This window comes from Microtus pennsylvanicus, chromosome 1 (assembly GCF_037038515.1).
Source record: "Microtus pennsylvanicus isolate mMicPen1 chromosome 1, mMicPen1.hap1, whole genome shotgun sequence".
Taxonomy (NCBI): domain Eukaryota; kingdom Metazoa; phylum Chordata; class Mammalia; order Rodentia; family Cricetidae; genus Microtus; species Microtus pennsylvanicus.
Window position 1 is genome coordinate 167,219,828 of NC_134579.1, and position 21,956 is coordinate 167,241,783.

At 43.6% G+C, this 21,956-nt stretch overlaps 1 protein-coding gene across 2 annotated transcripts in view; it reads right to left on the reverse strand.

The window, feature by feature from the left end:
* Window positions 1-3,649: 3,649 nt before the first annotated feature.
* Cdk19 (cyclin dependent kinase 19) overlaps window positions 3,650-21,956 on the reverse strand; it is a 141,731-nt gene continuing 123,424 nt past the window's right edge. For both annotated transcript variants that reach the window (XM_075945082.1, XM_075945089.1), the window contains 8 exons: window positions 20,877-21,008; window positions 16,355-16,498; window positions 16,132-16,201; window positions 13,484-13,556; window positions 11,135-11,232; window positions 10,328-10,406; window positions 9,320-9,586; window positions 3,650-7,726 (listed from right to left, as the gene is read on the reverse strand). In XM_075945082.1, the coding sequence (XP_075801197.1) occupies window positions 7,598-7,726; window positions 9,320-9,586; window positions 10,328-10,406; window positions 11,135-11,232; window positions 13,484-13,556; window positions 16,132-16,201; window positions 16,355-16,498; window positions 20,877-21,008 (992 nt within the window). In that variant the 3' untranslated portion in view covers window positions 3,650-7,597. The remainder of the gene's footprint in view (window positions 7,727-9,319; window positions 9,587-10,327; window positions 10,407-11,134; window positions 11,233-13,483; window positions 13,557-16,131; window positions 16,202-16,354; window positions 16,499-20,876; window positions 21,009-21,956) is intronic.

Consider the following 21,956-nt stretch of genomic DNA (forward strand, 5'->3'; position numbering starts at 1 on the left):
TTGCTCTCTCCCTATTGCCTGAGACACTGTCTTTCTCTGAACCCGAAGCTCTTTGTTTTGGTCAGGCAGTACCTCTGTCCCCCAATGCTGGGGGTTCCAGGCTTAGGTAGACATGCCTGTCTTTTTACATGGGAGCTTGGGATCTGAACTCAGATCTTCATGTTTGTAAAACAAGCACTCTCAGCCACTGATCCGAGCCTACTCATCTACCTTCGCTTTACTACTTTTATTCACCTAGCAGGGGAGTGAAGGGAGGCAGATAAAGCGTTAACTAGTAAAAGGAAAACACAAGACATACATAGTACACAGGACATATATACAACTACACAGGACATACGTACTACATAGGACATATATACAACTACATGCGAAACCATGTGCATCACAGGACACATACAATTACATGCTAAACCATGTGCGTCAAACCAGACATCTATCACAAACCATCAAAAAAGATGCTCTTTTGTGGAGGCCAAATAATTGAGGAAAGTTGTATGGAAAGGTTTTCATCGTACTTTCAGAGCGAGCCCAGGACTTGAAAGGCAGAGGGTGAGACCCTCTTCTAGTGCCTTGCAGAGGGGGAGGAGACTGCTGCAAGCTTATTGAATGCCAAGAGGGCCCCAGCCTGACACTGATACCTGCACAGAAAACACAGAGGCCCGGGGCTGTTGGGCGTGGCCTGAGGCATGGAGGGATTTTATTGTTAGAGCACCAAGCACAGTTTATCGCCATAGCCTGTCACTGCTGCTAAGGAATCGATGTTGCTAATTTAGGGACACTAAAAATGCTAATATTAGAGCCACTCATTTAAATATAGAGGCCTCAGAGCTTGGGGCATGAGAAGAGACATTCACTCACTGTAATCTTCTAAGGCTTGCAGACAACAAACTTCCCAGACACGACACCGCAAGTAAGATGAACCCCTCGGAGCTAGAGAGTTTGACTGATTCCAGAAAGCACAAATAAAATTGGAGTCTGAGAAGAAATTACAATATTTCAGAAAAGAAGTCCAGAGTCAGGGCAGCTCCAGGGCTCTTGCCATTGCTCTCTCTGGTTCTTACGGCTTGTCCTACAAGACTGGCTCTCTTCCTGGCTCCCATATGGCTATCAGGGCTTCTCACTCATAATGTCTAGAGGTAGAAAGAGAACGTTACTGTGTTAATCCTAAACTGAAAGCAAATCCTTCTAGACACTAAGCCCCACCCCAGGAGACTTTCTCTCAGGTTATACTGGTTGGTATGCTACATGTCCGTGCTTAAATCAATAACCTTGCCAAGGACAAAAGCGTTGCTTTCATTCCAATATCCATCCTCTTTTGCTACAAAAGCCCCAGCCTTCGTGGGAAGGCATGGCCACCCTGGGCAGAATGAGCTAATTGGTCTTCAGAGAGCAAAGAGGAAACAGAGTGACTGTGGAGGTCACAACAGTGTGTACCCCACAACCGGCAAACTCTAAATTGCTTCCACTCATCAAAACTATGTATTTTGTCCATATACAAACTTGGCATAGTATTTGGCCCAGGATTTCAATACAAGTAGACAACGATGCTTCTGACTGGTCACATTCGATAACTGCTTTGAGTTGGGTATGTACCATATCAGTTGTAAGGGCCTGACAGTGCCTGAAACCTGGGAGCATTGACCCAGTAACTCAATCTGCTAGGGACATTACGTTCCAGTTGCTACCTAAGAGTGGTAAGGGTCCATCCAGTCCATGTTCTCTTACCCAGATGGCTTTGAGAAAGGAAGGTGAGCAGAGAAGTTTTCCAAGGAAAGATCTATCCTACAAGGAGCACAGGACCTGTGCTGGTGGTTGAGAAAATGCCCTCACCAGATGGGCTCATGGGGCATTGTGGTAGTTAGAATGTAATTGGTCCCCATACGCTCACAGGGAGTGGCACTATTAGGTATGGCTTTTTTGGAGTGGGTATGACCTTGTTGAAGGAAGTGTGTTACTGTGGGGGCAGCTTTGAGATCTTCTATGCTCAAGACACCACCCAGTGTGTCAGTTGACTTCCTGTTGCTTTCTGACCAAGCTGTAGCTTTCACCACGTGTGCCTGCACACCACCATGCTAAAGGGCTGAACCTCCAATTAAATGCTTTCCTTCTAAGAGTCACATGGTCATGGTGCCTCTTTACAGCAACAGAAACCCTAAGACAGGCATTTTCTTAACTGATGATTTATATGGGAAGGCCCAGCTACCTGTGGGTGGTGCCACCCCTAGGCAGGTGGTCCTGGATGCTTCTCCATGGCCTCTACATCAGCTCCTGCCTTGCTGAGTGACCCAGAATATGTAAGCCAAACGATCTCTTTCCTCCCCGAGATGCTTTAGGTTAAGTGTTTTATCACAATGTACAATTGAAGCCTATAGGGAAACAGCCAAGTTGGACGTATAGTGTCGATTTTACAACAAGCAGCTTTGTCACTTAAAACATTCCTCACTCCATGACACCTCTGACTGCTGCAGTGACCTCAGAAGGCAGACTAGATGGGCAGGCAAGCCCAACAGCACAGCCTTTCAAAAGGAGAATCTTGCTGCCCAACTCCACTCACAAAAATGCTGTTTATAAAATATCTAGATACTTTTCTTGAGTGGTGTTTAGAAAACTTTGACTTCTCTTCTTTATGCAAGTCCCATTTGTTCCTGTGGTTCTGCGACATAACTTCCCTGAACAAGAGTACATTGCAGCTGGGCAGAGGAGATGCACATCTTTAATCCCACAATCTGTGAGTTCGAGGCCAGCCTAGTCTACAAGGTCCGGGACAGTCAGGGCTGGTTTTATGTTGACTTGACACAAGTCAGAGTCACTTGGGTAGAGGGAACCTCCAGTTGAGGAAGTGCTTCCACCAGATTGGCCTGTGGGCAAGCTTGTAGTGCACTTTCTGTGACTGATGATTGATATGGGAGGACCCACCCACTGTGGGCAGTGCCACCCCTGGGCTGGTGGTCTTGGGTGATGTAGGTGGGTCTTCTATGTGTTACTTTCATTGGTCAAATAAAGAGACTGCCTTGGCCTTTGATAGGACAACAGCTTAGATAGGCGGAGTAGACAGAACAGAATTCTGGGAGGAAGAAAGCAGAGTCAGGCAGATGCCATGATTCTCCGACCTGAGACGGATGTAGGTTAGGATCTTTCCTGGTAAGCCACCACCTCGTGGTGCTACACACATTAAGAGAAATGGGTTAACCAAGATGTGAGAGTTAGCCAGTAAAAGGCTAGAGCTAATGGGCCAGGCAGTGTTTAAATGAATACAATTTGTGTGTTGTTATTTCAGGTGTAAAGCTAACCATGCGGGAGCTGGGCGGGACGAAAAGCAGGCCTGCTGGCCTTCTCACTACACCTGGGTTCTAAAAGAGAGCAGGCTGAGCAAGCCAGGAGAAGCAAGTCCGTAAGCAGCACTCCTCCATGGCCTCTGCATCAGTTCCTGCCTTGACTACAAGCTACAAGCTGTATGAATGAAATCATTATCTTCCTCCCTGAGCTGCTTTTGGGATTTATTTCATCACAGAAATAGGAACCATAGGACAGACCTCCATAAGTGCACTATTCTGCCTACGCACCTGCATGTGTACATATGTATGTGTGTAATAAATACTTTTCAATTAAAAAACTTTTTTTTCTACCCCTAAAAGAATCCACACAGGAACGAAGTCAATTAAATTTTATTTCAACCAAGAATATAAAATACACGTAACTTATCGTAGCTGAAACTGTCACTTTGAGAAGAATGGCTGGATAACTCCAGAGCAGAAGCCCTTAGTTCTGAAGAGGCAGCACACCCTGCATCCCCAGAATGGGCTAGAGGGCAGCCGGCCTGGAGTATACACATCCCAGCAGAGCAAGGAGAGCCATGGCAATACCTACGATCATACAGAGGGGGTGCGTGCAGAAAATGACCGAAAAAGATAGACAGGTACATTTCACAAATAAGAATTATCAGAAATACAGACTAGTTTAGAAAGGACATACTGTATAACATATATAAAAAGTACTTTCAGCTGTTATTAAAAAGGACACCTTAGTCCTGGCTTTGTATAATGCTTTTAGTGTCTACCCAGACAAAGCTTTAAAAAAATTAAATAGTCTTAATTTACTCACTATAGGTGATAACAGTGCATTAGGTATTTCCCGTATAACACATCCGTATCACTCCCTACCGGCAACAGCTTAGAGGAACAAGCACCTCCTCGGCTACAACGCACTTTTTGAAGTCCTCAAACACTGACCTTTGGGGTTATGATATTCATGACTATTCTCGATGATTATGGGGACCTAAACTGCTACATTTTGTAGAAAATTATTACTTGTACTTGACTCCTTAAGCCTCCGTTAAACCCAATGGCTATCCCCCGCCTTTCTCCATCTCCTGGGGAGCAGCACCGAGCTGAAGTCGCAGCTTCCCTGCTAGTTTTCCTCAGCGTGTAGCTGTGGCTACCCATTACAAAAGCAAAGCAGGATGCAAACTTGACTCTCCAATTCCTTTTCCCTCTAGCGATGAAAAGAGCATCATTTCAGAGGCACAGAGAACTGGCCAAGTTGCTGCATCAGGCACGAGGCAGTGGACTTGCATGCATGCTGGTGCCGTCCGTTCCGTCTTAAAGGTCTTAGTTTTGCTAGAGGGAGGTAGTGCAGGGCATCAGAGTTCTGAGTCCTAAAGTCTCAAAAGCACAGGTATAAAAATAGACATGTCCTCCATTTCTGCATCTCACTGCATGGTTACTTCATCAAAAGGATTGCCTCAACCTCGTAATACCAGCCCTGCCCCAAGCTACCTTACTTTATTTAAGCTAGCCTGTCCCAAACTCCTGAATCCTTTCTTTCAAACACCCCTCCAAAAAGCTACTTCTAAAAGTGACTTTTAATATAAAAAAACAGAAACCTTTCAATTCAATCCTTCAACATCTCCCTAGACTTAGAGGTTCCCGTAAGGTGGAGGATGCCTCTGGGTCCCTAGGGGACAAAATAGTATGCAATACCTGTTCAAAGAGGAATGCAATCACTTGAGGCTCACCGAGGTCAATTCTACCCTTAAGAAGATTCACAAGCCCCACAGGAGGTTCCACCCCGTGGACTATGGCCTTAATGTATATGAAAGGCTTTGCTTCCTTTACAGAGAAAGGAAACGAGGAACAAAAACTACTTCTAAGAGTACTGGGCACAGGTATGCGTCTACCCCTGAGGCAAGAAGAGAAAAGCAAAGGGCCGGAAGCAGTGGGTGATGTGGAACCCCACTGTGTATATAATGGAGTTTTCTGGAAGGTCCCCGGTGTGTGTGTCACTTTTACTAGGGCCGTCCTATAAATGTGTAAGTGTGTATTGCCAGAATTGTGTATTCAGCTTGCATACAAAGAACTTAGTATTTTGTTCTATACACAGACCGGGGCTAATGTCTTTTATTAAACGTGAGCTCACTTGAGGGCAAGAACTTCTGTTTATTGTGATTCCCTACAACCACTTGGTAGAATGGACTCTGTCCATACGTGTCCCCAGTTGCTGCTGAAGGCTGCTGTGAACATTTCAGAGATGCATAGATGCCTTTTGTGGCAGTTAATCACCGGCTTTCTCCTCGAGAGGTCAGTCACATACCTGCTTCCCGATAATACTGTTTACTATAAAATGCAGAGGCTTAGGGATCCAATTGGGTTCAGAGTAAACAAAAGGGCCTTCATCTCACAGGCGTTTCTAAGTCAGCCTCATGTCACTGGATTGGCTGTTGCTCTCTGCTTTTCTACCCGGCAGAGCACTGAGCCTGTGAGGGAGCGGTGGCCCTGGACACAGGCTCTAGGGCACCAGACAGAACTTTATATAGGTAGCTACATTATGCAGGAGGCTGAGTCTTTTTTTCTAAAATGTAAGGGATAAGAATCATGGAGCCAGTCAGAAATTCCTCCCCGTGAAGCACGCCCATGACTTCGTCAGTCTTGGTACGCAGGTCACTATTCAACCTTTATTATTATTCAGAAGCATTATTATGCTGAAATCAGTATGGTCCTGGCTGGCTACAGTATCACATCAATAGTGCAAAATGTATACTGGCTTCTAAAATCTTATTTTACTTGAATATGGACCCCAGAGTATCATAACCAGGTAGATAAGTTCACAAGAATAGATTTTAAAAATGCATATAGTTTGCATATACAACAACTGGCTACTTTTCTAGCTCAAGAAACATTGAAAACAAGGCTGGTGCTGCTAGTAGCATCAGAACAGAGATGTTCTTGCCCCCGGCACTACAAAGGGGGCTCTAAGCCTTTACATTTCCTCTTGACTCTGGAGGGCGAGGGGTTCTTTAGAAGTAGCTAAAAAAGAACTCCCCTCTAATTCGTAGATCATGGAAATGCAAATATTCACCTCATCTACTTTACACTATCTGCCCATAGTTTTTAGGCACAATTATTAAATTTTCTCCTAGGGGCAAAAGAAAGCATTCAGTGCAATAAAAAGATTCTTGACAGCATTAAGTCTCAGTAACAAAAGCAAAATTATGCATACATAATACATACTTTGAACATGGATAAAACCTAAAATTTTAACATGCTTTAAAAATAGTCACTCTATGCCTAATGTAAATACAAAAGGAGAACACTGCGGATGAGTGAACGGGCTTCGAGCTGAGTATCCTTGATTATGTAAGAAAGTCACTCATGCTGACCCAGACGTGGAGAGACTGGAGGGACCAAGGCTCCTCTGGAGAGGCCGATGCCTCCTTGGAGGGGAAGAAAGGTCCCTTGATCAGCACGACTCCTCTGTGAAGCCCTGTGCAGTTTACAGTCTTTTCAGATTTCCCAGGTGGGTCCCAAAGGACCATGTTCCATCAAAGCTCTTGAACCCCCCTTAGAGTAGACTTAGCTACATGAAGGTTAAAATTATAATTTTTAATTACTGAATATTATTCAGAATATGATGCTTCTGGGAACTAAGTTCCTCATGAATGATTATAAAAACCACCAACCACTTCAGCTTTCCGCAGCATGAGCACGGCAGCTGCAAAGATCAACACTGGTTTGGCTGTGGGACCCTCTGTCCCACGCTTGCCTTTACTAGACCTTCCCTGAAAGAGATAAATAAAAACCTCATAGTAAAGTACTTTGGGACAGCAACAGTTTCTTTTAAGACTTCCAAGAGCAAAGCAGTTAGTCTGTGAAGACTGTGTAGTGCTTTAAAAGGTGCATGACTTGTGTTGTTCAATCAGTTCATGAAGTATAAAACTATACACCGCGGAACCCTGTTCCTAAAACATTGAAGTCCTAAGAAAAGATAAATTATAATGATTGCTACAGCGTGAGAAAGGTGCACCAGGAACTCCTTCAGAAAGTGCTGAAGGATGCAGAAGTGCTGGGGCAGATCAGAGGCTTCACCAGGGAAGTCCCAGAGAAATTCATGCGGGAAGAGGGCTGGGGACACTTCACAAGATCTTCTTCCTAAGTCAACCAAGAAGAGATAGTCGTCCTTCAGAACACTCAGTAGGCAAAGGTTTCCTCTCTAGTGAGCTCTGCACGACGGCATCACAGTCTTCACTCTGGGGCTCTTTGCGATGCAGACCCCGCCCTGCTGGAGGCTGTGCTACGCTGTCCTAGGCAAGCAGAGGCAGTGGTCAGTACCGGTGGGCCTGGTGAGACGGGTGGTACTGTGTGCTCTGTTGAGATGAGGCGTAGCCTAGTGTGCTCTGGGACTGGGAAGACCCCTGAACGCTGCTTTGGTAATTCAGGCGAGAACTGGAGTGCTAGAAAAAAACAGGAAAGTGGGGGTTACTGACTGCAGAGAGGGGCTCAAGATACCAACCACAGCAGGACAGAGATGAGGTCCCTGGCTCCGATCCACAGCAGCTGATATGTTCTGCTTATCTGAAACAGCAGCCTGCTTAGACTGCAGCTACCCTGGTTGGTGTTGAATCTGGCTGTGCAGTGGGGAGGGTGAGCTACACTGGTAAAGAAAGGCAAACAAACTTAACCTTTTACAGGATAACATTTGACAATGAAACAATTAATTTAGTAAATGGAAAAATAGCATCCATAAGATATAACTGCACACTGTTCATTCCCACTTCCATAATTAGTGGGGACTGGGAAATCACTCTAAGGCAGAGTTTTTGGAGGCAGAAACTAGGGACATAGAGAACCTGCCAATGAGCAAACAAGCAAGGTTGATAGGGCAGGTTAGCAGTAGGGAGGTATTATAAATGTCAGGTAACATCCAAACCAAACATTCTCACCAATAAATCTTATTTCCCATCTAAAAATTAAACAAAGCAATTTGTTACACGGCTGGCCTCAAGAGACCAGTAGACAGGCAGCTTTCCCTAGGCTGAGCACTGTGCTGATAGAACTTTATAAAGACAGTATTTTCTTTTTCCATAGGAAAAAAATGCATCTCCCCCCGCCCCCCGTGTTTGTATGTGTGTGCGCGTGCGTGTGCGTGTGTGTGTGCGTGTGTGTGTGTGTGTGTGTGCCTGTGTGTGTGTGTGTGTGCCTGTGTGTGTGTGTTTAAGGCAGGGCTGTCCTAGAACTCACTATGGAGGCCAGGCTGGCCCTGGAACTCTCCACAACCTATCTGCCTCAGTCTCTCGAGAGCTGAGGTCCCAGGGGTGAGCCACTATACCAGGCTCCTCCTATTGAAGTAATAATCACATCTGCTTATTGAAACAACCCAAAATCTCACCCGTGGAAACTGACAAGGCAGAGTCTCCTCACAGAATAGTCCAATCTGAACACAAGGTGAAAGTAACTCAGAATCGAATACAAGAAAACAGAACATGATATGCTTTAAGACAGTGTGCTCAAACAACCCTAGAGGTTTCACTCCCTATAAATCCTAGAACCAGATGTGAGAAAAGCCTTTTCCCTTTAGCTTCCTTAATTAGTGGTACAGCTATAATTTCCTTTCTGTCTGAACACAAGACGCATATCTAGAGTTAACATAATTCCAGTAGGATTTGCTTCTGAGAGCTGTTGCTTAGCCTTGGTCATTTCTCAAGCATTCGTTCTCAAGACTCTAAGTGTTCTTGAATTTGTCCAATAAGACATTTACCTAATTTGTGGCCAATATGGATAAAGTTCTGACATTTTCTTAAGGAGCCTCCCGCCTCCCTCCTTTCTCTCCTTGGGGTGTTAAGATAAGTCACAATACAAAATATCTCACAATTGCATGAAACGTGATTAAAAAATCTTCCCTTTCATGTAATGCCAGAAACATAACCTTCTAGTTTCCAGGTCAGGTTCTGGAGCTAAGAACTATATAGCTCTAAGAGAATTGGTTAAAAGCCAATTTCCCATTTCATAAAATATCTTCATACCAAAAAGAAGCAGTCACGGAGTACCTGATAATCTGCCGGCATAACTGGCCCGCCCGAGCTTGCACCCGAAGGCCCAATGCGGGGCTTCTTGTTTGGAGGCACCTGGGTCAGGCCGGAGTCCTGGCTGTGCTGCAGTCCTGCTCCAGCGCCAGCCCCGCCCGCCGCGGCTCCCCCTGCTGTCCCATTGGTCTGGGCACTGCTCTGCTGTGGAGGAGGAGCCTGGGGAGGGGCTGTCGCCTGCTGGGGGGGGGCCGTGGGCTGCTGATGCGGATTCTGCTGCTGTCCCTGGTTCTTTTAGTGGAGTCAGGAGGGGGAGAAAGATTCGAGATTTACTGTTAAGCCAGACAAATGGAAAATGCACTTCACTACTTGATACACGTGTGACTGGTGACACACCTGGGGTATAACCTGGTCACATGACTTCACTACTTGATACACGTGTGACTGGTGACACACCTGGGGTATAACCTGGTCACATGACTTCACTACTTGATACACGTGTGACTGGTGACACACCTGGGGTATAACCTGGTCACATGGGATGACTGGAAAGAATGGAGATGGGTAACCTCCAAAATACATCATTCCCAAATACTAACATAGTGAGCCCCGAATAGCAATGTGTAGCATCTCCAAATGAAACAGCATTTCAGTGGGCACCATAAGGCACACAGGAAATACCATCACACTCAAAGCCCTTTCATCAGGACTCTGGACACCAGAGCAGTGTGAGTGGCTACTACTCCCAGTTAGCATAGAGGAATGGAGTAAGGCCCACGAAAGCAGAGCAGGGTGGAGATGACACTGGACAAACAAAACAAGCAAGAACTAGGAATAGAATGGGCTACTAAGACAAAACAGGAAGTTCAATTTAAACTTCAAAGTACACCTCCAGTCTCCAAACTCCCACAAAGAACAACATAAGCATGCTAGATGAAAGGCGGGCATAGGCATAGATCATCAAATCATGCCCCTCAATTATCCTTTTGCGGCTCTCCCGCTCAGAAAGTCAGTGGTGCACGAAGCTTATACCTTGTCGCCCTTCTCTTCCGGTTCATCTTCATTAAGGAATTCTCTTTTGGGGTATGGAATCTGGCAACCAGCAAACACACTAAACCATTTAAAAAGAAATACATGTTAGCCAGGCAGAGATAGGTGGATCTCTGTGAGTTCAAGGCCAGCCTGGTCTACGAGTGAGTTCCAGAACAGGCTCCAAAGCGACAGAGAAACCCTGCCTCGAAAAACAAAACAAGAGATACCTAAAATGTGTGACTTTATCACCTTACTTTAAAATTAAAAATTTACTTTTTCTTTCTTAACCTACATCCTATACTTTACCATGACTGGTGTTTGCAGGCCACGTTCCGAACACTTAACTGAAGCAGTCCTGCAGACTGCCACTCTCACTGCCGAGGGGGACCGCTGGACTGCTGCTAGCAGGCTCACGTGTGACACGGAGCTCCGTCCGCACTACTCACTCGGTCAGCACCAAACTAAACTGACTTTGTTTTGCTTAAACATGAAAATAAATTTCCCTTCCAGGAAAAAAAAAAGTTTTCTAATATCTACAAGCCCAGAGCACGAGCTTGGAAAGGGCTCTTTCCAACCCTGCAGGCTGTCTGTGCACCCATGGTTATGGGCGTGGCTTGTGCCTGAGCCATGTCTGTTCTGTTCTGGCTTTCATCTAGGAAGCTGGTGTGGGCCTTTCCCCGAGGAGATGTTCTCTGTGCAGTCTTCATGAGCATAGCAGTACAAGTCAGGGAAGTGTTCCCCTGGCACTCAGCAGCATACAGCACCATCCAGTTGGAGCAAAGACTGTGGAGAAGAAAGAGTACATACTCTAATGTGGGCAAGGGGTCCTCCTGAAAGTAAGGGTCCTGCAGAGCCTGCTCTGAGGTGATCCTCTTCGTTGGATCCATGGTAAGGAGTTTCTGAAGCTAGAGCAACACATAAGAAATGTGACAGCCCATGAGAAGACTGACTTTTGTATCAATGTCTGACACAATGGACTTCAAATACACCTTTTACACACTGATGCACACACACGTGTGTGTTTAGAGTAAATTCTTCCACATAGGGTCCAGGGATTGTGGAACAAAGTCAAGTTGTCAAAGCTTGGCAGCATGTGCCCTTACCTATGAGTCATCTTGCTAGCCCTCATATCATCTTGCCCAGCTCACTGTATAATTAGTAGACTATATACATATTTATGAAATTACCATTAAGGTCCCTTAAAATTCTTTTTTTCTGATATGAACCATTTAAGAAACTGAGACTAGAAGTCAAGGACGATTCTCAATAGAATAAGATTTAATTTCTCAAGCATCCAGCAATTAATCTCTCAATCAATCTCTCTCTCTCTCTCTCTCTCTCTCTCTCTCTCTCTCTCTCTCTCTCTCTCCAACCCCTCCCCTTTCATACTCCCTCCCCTCCATTTCTCCTTCCTTTTCAAAGGAAAAGACTAGCTGGGACAATTCTGCAGTAAACAGGACAAAGGAGCTGACCAGGTATCAGCTGGGAGAGAAGCACTAAACTTTCCCTCAGGAAAGAGAGACTCAATAAGGAATGACTGAAACCCCTCTTCACTTAAGAGGGGGCAGCCTAAGGGTTTAACTGCTGCTCAAGAGACTGGAACTGGAATTTGATAACAACAATGTCATTGTACTCTTACCCATCAAAAAAGCCTTTCTTGTCTTTTGATTAATATGGATTTAAGAAGATTGTGATATGATAAATTGTGGATTTATTGCTAATTTCCACTCTAGAATTATGGTATTCACCTGATAATGTTTGTAAGGGCTTATAAGGTGTTGAAAAAAGTTTGATGGGCCCTATAAATGTTTGGATTTAATTGTGGATTTATTGTTAATTATGATATTGACCTGATAATGTTTGTAACTGCTTTTAAGATGTTGAGAAAAGTTTGACTCACCCTGTAAATGTTTAGGTTTAATGCATATGTTAAGAATTTTAGATTTTGATACAATATAAAAAATTTTAGAGGTGCTCTAAACCAGCTGAAGAAACATTTTTAACTCAGGCAATCCTCCTCTCATTTAAATAAGAGACTACAGTCTTTAGGAGCATGGTTATTCATGTAACATTATGATTTCTCCTGACTAAACAGTATGGCTCCAAGACACAGAGCCCAAAGGTATTTCTCTCCCTTAATTTCTTTTCTTCACAAAGTAGAGATGGGTTTGAATCTTTTCCTCCCTGGGTGCCTAAGACAGGAGCTCACATAATTAAGATGCCCATTTCCAAAGACGGGTAAATTGGATAAAAGGGGAAGTCTTTGCCTAAGGCAGATGTGATAATCTGTCCTGTGCTGAAGCACAGGTTTATTAAAATTAATAAGAGGGAGTGGATTGTAGGGGCATATTGCACAGGCCCATATTTCTACATTGGCCATATTTCTACATTGGCCATATTTCTACTGTGGCCAGAATTTCAGGCCACAGTTTGCACCTGCCACACAGGAGGTGGTCACCTGGCCTTTTGAGACAAACTGATGCCATCCTAGACAAAGGGTCAGGATCTGCTAACGGCGCTCTGCTCCTTCTTTGTAAATTTGGGAGGCTGCCTGGGAAAGAGGCGTTAACTCAGTTTACGTGAGAGAGCAGGCATACAGAGCAGACATTGATAGGAAGACGTGACAAAATGGGCATAGAAAGGTGTGGATATGACCACAGTCAATCTCCTGGCTACCTAGGAAACAGAATGCTAATGAATTTCACCCTCAGATTACATTTTGGCATAAAAGCAGTTTGGAGAATAAACACGGGTGAATTTTCAGGGTGTGAACTCAGGGTTTCATGAGGGATCCCTAAAAACTCCCTCTTGATAAAGTCATGTGAGTTGTGCCTCAATTACTCCTACGCCTTCCCTCTGGTCTGAGAAAGAATTTATGTCAGGGCTGGATGCTGACACAGGAGGAACACCCTGCTGTCAGTGGGGAGCACTTACCAGGAGGAACACCATACTGTCAGTGGGGAGCACCTACGAGGAGGAACACCATGCTGCCAGCGGGGAGCACCTACCAGGAGGAACACCCCACTGCCAGTGGGAAGCATCTACCAGGAGGAGCACCCTGCTGTCAGTGGGGAGCACCTACCAGGAGGAACACCATACTGTCAGTGGGGAGTACCTACGAGGAGGAACACCATGCTGCCAGTGGGGAGCACCTACCAGGAGGAACACCTTGCTGTCAGGCTTGACCTTGTGTTTCTCCATGTACTTTATGAGGCTACTGTTGGCATACCTGCAAGGATAGGAACACACATGATTTGTATTCCTAAAGGACAGTTCTAAGGCAGGTTTCTATGTGCAAACACATTACTGAATACCAACACATTATGAAAAAAAACCCAGTTGTTAAACACGACATATCAGAGTCTTTAGTGCTATAGTCACTTTGGGAACGCTTATGTGTAACCATTAGAGCAGAAAAATACATCTGTCTTGAAACCCAGAAATGGCTCCGAGGCACGCTCCCTCTAAGAGACGGCTGACTTGGTGTCTGCTCTTGAAGTACTGGAGATGGCGAGTAGGTCATGCATGTTAGGCCAGTGCGCTCTACAGCCAACATCATCTTCCTACATCTTTCCCTTTTTATTTTGAGACAGGTCTCACCAAATTGTACAGGCCTTCAACCCACCCTTCTGTCTCAGCCTCCTGAGCAGCTAGGATCAAAGGCCCTTGTTATCAGGCCTAGCTTAGAGACACTTTTAAACACGAGTATCAGAACATACAAGAATACTCTTATACTAGCATTTCTACGATATAAAACAAACAATAACAAAAACCCCAATCTCCAACCTATAAACAGCCAAATATCCACATATTAAAGAAACAGAAATATTAGGCAAACCAACTGTTAATATATTCAGAGTAAATGAAATGTTATAAATATGCAAAACTGAATAGGGAAGATGAATGACACCATTTACATAAAGCTCAAAGACATATCAAACTAAATAAATATCAGAGCTAAAACTGTGGGATTACAAACAAAAATCCTGAGTACCCAGTCTTCCTTGTAGGAGGGAAAACAGAGAGGTACCCAGAGACATCAGCACACTTAGTAACATTCTACTTCTTAGACTAAGAGGTGAGTGGAAAGATATTCATTTGATTATTCTCAGTATACAATATTTGTATTATTTCCTATGTATGAAATAAAATTTAAATGTTTTCAAAATATAAAAAATATGAATTATATATATAAATATATAAACCATTGTCAGTGTTTTCATAATCAGAAACCACTATACAGAGAAACCCTGTCTCGAAAATCAAAAAAAAATATTTCCTATACGTGGACATTCTGGCTGCACGCATTTCTGTGTACCACATGCTCAAGCAGTACCTACTGAAGGCCTGAAGAAGGTGTAAGCTCTCTGGAGTTATGGAGAGCTGTGAGCTGCAGGGAGGTCCTGGGAATCTGAGGAATTCTCTTATCAGATCCTCTGGAACAGGAAGACTCACTGTGTGTGGCAGCAGTCTACCTATCTTATTCAGCCCTGTGGACTGAACAGCTTCTCAATTCTCAGACTCCTAGTATGAGATGACCGACCAATGGTTGGACTAACTGGACTACATCTTATAAGCCAAGCTACTAGAACTCACTCATTGACTGTCTGTCTGTCTGTCTGTCTCCCCCACACACACCAGTCTGTTTCTTTGCAGAGAGAACCCTGGCTAATAAAGCCGGCCTGCACTCCCCTTCATGTCCAATCAACATATTTGTCTGTCTGTCTGCCCCCCCCCCCCCACACACACCAGTCTGTTTCTTTACAGAGAGAACCCTGGCTAATAAAGCCGGCCTGCACTCCCCTTCATGTCCAATCAACATATTTGTCTGTCTGTCTGTCTGTCTGTCCCCCCCCCACACACACACACCAGTCTGTTTCTTTACAGAGAGAACCCTGGCTAATAAAGCCGGCCTGCACGCCCCTTCATGTCCAATCAACATGTCTGCCTCCAGCAGTTTGTTTTATTTGGATCCTGGACCATGTGCTCTTCCTTGCCATCCTTCCTAGTTTTTCATGACAGCATCTCAGTCACCAACTCAGGTAGGAATAAAACCACAGCAATCATATTGAACTGAGGCCTAAAATGTATTAAAACTGTAACTTTTTATTTGGGGGAGGGTGTTGAGACAGGGTTTCTCTGTGTAGCCCTTGGCTGTGCTGCATCTCACTCTGTAGACCAGGCTGGCCTCAAACTCAAGAGATCCCTCTGCCTCTACCTCCCGAGTCCTGGGATTAAAGGTGTGTGTCATCAGGCCTGGCCTCTGGTTTTAGATATGGCAGCCTTAAATTGGGTATATAGTTAAAATCATTTGGAATATATTCTTTTTTACAGGACAAGTAAACCAACCCCAAGCTTCTGGTTTAAACCTCTATCCTTTTAAAAATAAGTGCATGTTTCTACTGAAGCTACAATATGCAATTAAGGACCTGAGTATTTGTATCACTCAGCACGTTCATGCTGAAATCTAATCCCCAGAGTGGAAGTATCAAAAGGGAGGCCCCTCAAAGGCATTTGCTGTGGAGGGTTCTGCGTCTGTGAATGGCACTGATGGCTCAGAAATGAGGCTCTAAGACAGTTCACAGCCTTCTGCCCTCCCACCAGAGGAGACACAGCAACAGGGTACTCTTTAAAGTGAAAGCAGTCAAGCCGACCAGACTCCAAACCTGCCAGCACACCTTCATCCTGGACTTTCCAGCCTCTGCAACTGTCAGAAAATTAATTTCTGGTGTCCAGGCATTACTGGTCCAGGCTTTTGTTTGTTTCCCCAGCACAGAAGAACTACAGTAATCAGGGTCACTTACGTTGTTCTCCTAAAGTCCTTCTGAAGTGTTGGGTACTCCGGCATTTTTCTAATATCTTCCCAGTCTTTATCTTAAAGAAATTATTTATAGAAAATATCTTATTAAAAGTCTCCTATTTTTTTAGTTTAAAAATAAACATAAAACAAACTTTATGCATGTTCTTACAAAGAAACACGTTTGAAATATAACTCCAAATGATATTTTAAAAAGGGTAACACATTACCTGCAGGAAACCCCATGACACTAAATATCCGATCTAGCTGGTCATGATGGAAAGGATTGCTTGTTTTTATATCCTCCTGACGACAGTGGAAAATAGGCTCTGAAGTCAACAATTCAGCGAATATGCAGCCTATTGCCCATATGTCTACAAAGGGAAAACATTTTATATAAATGCATTAATTTCCTTAGTTACAATTCCTTGATAGAATTCCAATACAGACAAAAATATATTTTAGTAGAGCAATATGTAAAGTATAATAAACATAACGAAGAACCATACAGTAGCTGCAGATTAGTTCAGTTGATAACATGCTTGCCTTGAATGCACAAACACAAAGGTTTAGGCTCAAGCCAGTACCACAAACCCTACAGCCATGGTGTCACACATCTGTAACCTGAGTTTGTGGGAAGTAGGAGAATCAGAAGCTCCGTTAAAAGTGCAAACCAGCCTCCTTAGATATTTAAAAGTAAGACACACAGAGCCAGCAAGATGGCTCAGGGGCTAAAGGTGCTCACACAAAGGTAGAAGAACAGAAGCAACTCCTCTGACCTCCATGTGTCTCCCAAGGCATGCATACGTGTGGATGTGGGTGGCACACAGTGAAAAACAGATTAACACAAATAATATGGGATGCCTTATCAGTTCTGAAGCCAAAGAAAAGAAACATTTACTTATAAATTTCCTGGTGGAGAAAGGTTTAGAAAAAAACCTAAACTTGGCAAAAAAAAAAAAGTTCCTCATGGGAATTTGAGAGAACTTCTCACTGTATAGTCAAAGCTGGCCTCAAATGTGTGAGCTTTCTGCCTGAGTTTCCCAAGTGCTGGGATCCCAGGCTTGTGCTCCCACACTCGACACAATGAATCCTTTTCTAACTGTCACCACTACTTTAATCACAGAGGCATTTAACTGCTGATGTAACAGTTCATGACACTCAGATCTGACAGAATAAAACAATATTCCTATCAGTTAGCACAATAAATTCTTAAGTCTGTACAGAGAGCAAAATAGAAAACTCGAACTCTGCCTAGAAAACCCCGAGTCCATTTCCCCGAACAAATTCTGAATCTCGAAGTTGACACACAAAACAAGAATGAGCAGGCCCAGCATGACACCAGTGTGACACGCGGCGGCCGGACAGAGTCCCATTAGCTGTCCTAAGACAAAGCTTGTGAGGGGGCAGAATCGTGGCTTACTTGATGGATATTGTCTAGATGCATAGGACCTCAGGCTTGATCCCATCAGCACTAAATAATTTAATGAGTTTTACTACTCAAAGTTACAAGACATAATGTATTTGTAGAACTAAGATTATACCTACAATGTTTTGCTATATGCATAAATGAATTAACTTTTGAGATAAATATTCACATTTGCTCATTTTGATAAAAGTTATTTAGTAAGTTTAAGAATAGAAAAATACAGCTATGAATACAAAAAAGAATAGTTTACCACAATGCCAAACACATCCTGAAGATAAACTACATAAACAAAGAGTTTAATCACATCCATTAACTAGAATAAACGTCAGTGCGCTCTGCTGTAAAACAGGCTGCCCAACATGAAGCCATGCTGGAAGGCCTCTCCTGTCTGACCATTTAGACATTTCCCTCCAAGAAATCTGCCTTCTGGATAATGGGAAATGGCCCTCAGTAACGGCTGTCTACCACCCCCATTACTGCTATCATTTAAGGCTATAAAACATGACCTAATCTTCCTTCATGACACAGCCACCATCGTCATCACGGACATCCCTTAACACCACATACAGTCTGTGTCAACTTTTTAATCCTTTCCCATCCGTCACTCTTGTCCCTAATGGCTCCATCCTGGCTTCCTCCTGGCTTCTAACAAGGGCTACACTACTGTGAGCTGCCAATCATGTCAACTCCTGATTGGTACTTCTGAGGGACAAAAGGCAAAATCTAGACTTCTCTGTGAACTGTTAGCATAAAGAACCTCAGAGAAGAAAGCAATATTTTAAATTCTGCCTCCTGCCAACATTATCTTATAATTCAGTATTTCCGTCTAGCTCTTGCATCATTATACTTGTTCCTGACACAAGCCAGGGCTGGAGAGAAGTGAAAATGAGTGAGTGTGTACCTGTAGATATTCTAAACACAGAGATAGCTCATTTGGAAGTTATTTTTCTCTATCTTAATAACCTCCTAACTTCTACTGTGAATGGATTATTAGGACTTATGATTTTGTTTTGGAGATGAGATAGGATCTCGCTTGTGTGTACTGGGCTGGCCTTGAACTCACTACTCACAACCTTCCTGCATCAGCATCCTCCCAAGTACTAGCACTTCAGGAATTAGTATCTGGTAAGTATGTTTTTATCTTAAGTACTAAATCTCATTAACTGGGCAGAAAAGTTACAAATTGGTTAAAATTCAATTTCAGTTCTCCTTACCTGAGGGGAAAAAACAGTTGATTTTTAAGTTATACCCAATTACATTTATTCAAACCAACCAAATAACAACAGCAAACCCACCACATCTATTTCCTTCCAACAGCAAAGGGAAGCTGAAAAAGAAAAATTCCACAACTGTGCTTCTCCAAATGTGTGCTGCTCCCCAGGGTGTAGAGACACAGCAGAACTGTGCAGGGAAGTCCATGAAAAGCTGGATTTACTGAGGACTTACTGTATGTATAACATTAACTTTGGTAGGTATGGTCACTGGAATGAGAATGGCCCCATAGGGTCTTATTTGACTATTTGGTCCCCAGTTGGTAGAACTGCGGCCTTGGAGGAGGTGTGGCCTTGGAGGAGGTGTGGCACTGCTATGGCTTTTTAAGGTTTCAAATACCTATGCCATTCCCAGTTAGCTCTCTTTGTTTCCAGCTTGTGGGCCAAGATGTAAACTCTCAGATAATGTTTCGATCATGTTTTCCTGCCTGCTGGAATGCCCCCCCACCATGATGGGTAAACCCTCTGGAACTATGAGCCCCAAATTAAATTCTTTCTTTTATAAGTGGCCTCAGTTATGGTATTTTTGTCAGAACAACAGAAAAAAGTAAGACAATGAGAAATAATTTTAGAAGAAAAAAATTTTGACTAATAACTCTTTTCTTAATGGGTAATCCCCCTTTTATATGTTATACTACTTGTAGGTGTGGGCCAGGGGCATATGGATTGCTTCTGAGTCCACACATCTACCAGGCATGTTCAGCCTTTGAGCTGCATGAGTCCCAGGAGAGCTATGAATATGGCCCAATGCATTTATGGATGATGAGATCATTTTACATGTTGCAATGCCAAAAGGATGAACACTCCTGCCATCCCCCCATGCCCTGAAATTATATTCCATCTTGCTTATTTTATGGTTCTATCTATCGATTTCCAGCTAAGGCCCCCCCCCCCCCACATTCTCAGACTACTTCTGCCTTCTGAAGTTATCTAAGGCACTGTTCCCAGTAACTGGTAGGAAAAGACCTAGATAACGAGAAAAGCAAATCCATTAGGTCGGAAAAGGAAAGAGCCACACGAGTACTTAGCTCTCGTCACTCTAGTGACAGCATGGCCTCAGCAGTCTCTGATCCAGCTGGACACAGGTCCAGTGTCATACTCCCATTCCTCTCTGGTCAAACACACTTGTCCCCACAGCTCTGAGAACACTTTTTGCAAGTGCTTGGTAATTTATGAATATTTTATAGTCACACTGATTTATAATAATTTATATTTATATTAACACATATTTTGGCCATATGCTACAGAATCTGGATTTTGGACACTCAGACCTTCTGCTTTCTACCCAGGGATTAATCATGCATCTCCTGACACAGGGACAGCACTTCAGTGCTTTGAGTAGCATGCCATTTTCAGCAGCTTCTTAACCAGAATTGGGACTGTGTTGCTTGTGAATTTTGAGGCACATTCCACTTAGTGCCCTTGTTAACAGAGGCAATGGCAGCTAAGGTGTTGAGGCTGCTACTGCCTACAGCAGAGGCAGCAGCTTTGAAGAGGAGGAATATGTAAAGAAGTTCTCCTGGAAACACAAACACTATCAACCCAGAGCCTGGCCACTGCTTCCTCTCTCCTCGCCTTCTCTTTTTCTTCGCTATAAAGAGATCTCCAGAGCTGAGGAAGACTCTCACCTGCTAACTCCTTATCCATACCTGAGTCTTCTCTGTGGTCAGGTGGTAAAATCTCTAGAGTCTCCGTTATAAGGAAGATCATAAATCCTAACAAACATGTTTATAACTATTTTCCTTCCTCTAGCTCTTTTTCCTTTCGGTCGTCTGGCAAGTTGCTGAGTGGCGTGATCCTACCAAGACTGCCTTAGTGGACAAACTTGTTCTGCAGACTATAGCATCAAGAGAGATGGAACATCATACCGTGTCTTGGTTAGACACTTGGAGATTTTCTCCAGCATGATACTCCTGTCCTAGTAATGTGAAGATCAACAGCTGCGGCAGCATAAAGGAAGACGTGCAAGCCCTTGCTTCCATGTGCACTGGCTTTACAATGGGCTATTTTACACTTAGGAGCGCTCAGCTTGTCAGCCATCTTGACACTTACCAATGGCCTTTGTGTAATGCCTGGCACCAAGGAGAAGTTCTGGAGCCCGATACCAAAACGTCACAACCACTGGATCCAAATCTGCGAGTGGCTTTAGAGGAGAATTGAATAATCTGGCAAAACCCATGTCAGCTGAAAAAGAAAATAAATACATAAAACTCAACTTGACATGCTATCATTGCTACGCAGGAGTTGGTAATGCTTGCTCTAAAGCCTGCATCCTGGTTGGGAACTGCATTGTTTACTGAGACAGACTTCTATGCTGTCTGCTTTACTGACAAGGAAACTAAAGCTTAAAAGTATGTTGATCCCTCAACAGCAAACCATTAGTTCAGAGTCAAAAGTGGGATCTGAATCTAAACTTCTACTTCCTGGCTTTCAGGAGCAAATAAAACATTCCAAAGGCTCTTGTTTAGAGACTGTACACCTCCCCATCTGAGAACTAACTCTACACACTACTTAGTTCAGGACGTGCTGGAATCAGGTGCTGTAAACTCAGAAGGGCTGACTTATATGTGCCTCTTCCCAACTCTGTGTTCAGTGACAGTGGACTGGACAAGTGGAATCGGCTATGGGGGAGCAATTAGAGCGTGCAAAACAGAAAATACCTTATGGGGACCTTTTTCCTAGAAAGTGGACTGTATCAGCACATCATACACAATCCCAGGGACACACATAAAACACAGAACAGATACTTGCTATAACATATATAGAAAAATTGCTATACTAATTCATTCAACAAAGATGTATACAAAGTAAGTATTGTCATTGTAAGGTTCTAGAGATCTTTTTTTATGATTTCATGAATAAGAAGTACCTTACATCTAAAAGACACTTTACAAATGGCATTTACACACACCATACAACCTCACTTCACCTTTGTAAGAATACCAGTTAATACTTTGCTTCTCACTTCTGAGATGAAGACTCTAAAGTCAAAGACAATCAAACTACTTGTCTATGCTCACAGGAATAGCAAATCATCAGTACTCAAAAACCATGTTTTGATTTAGTAGCTACATTCTTATGTGTTCAAGTATACATGAAGGGGCAGACGCTGGTATTGGGTGTCTTTCTCTA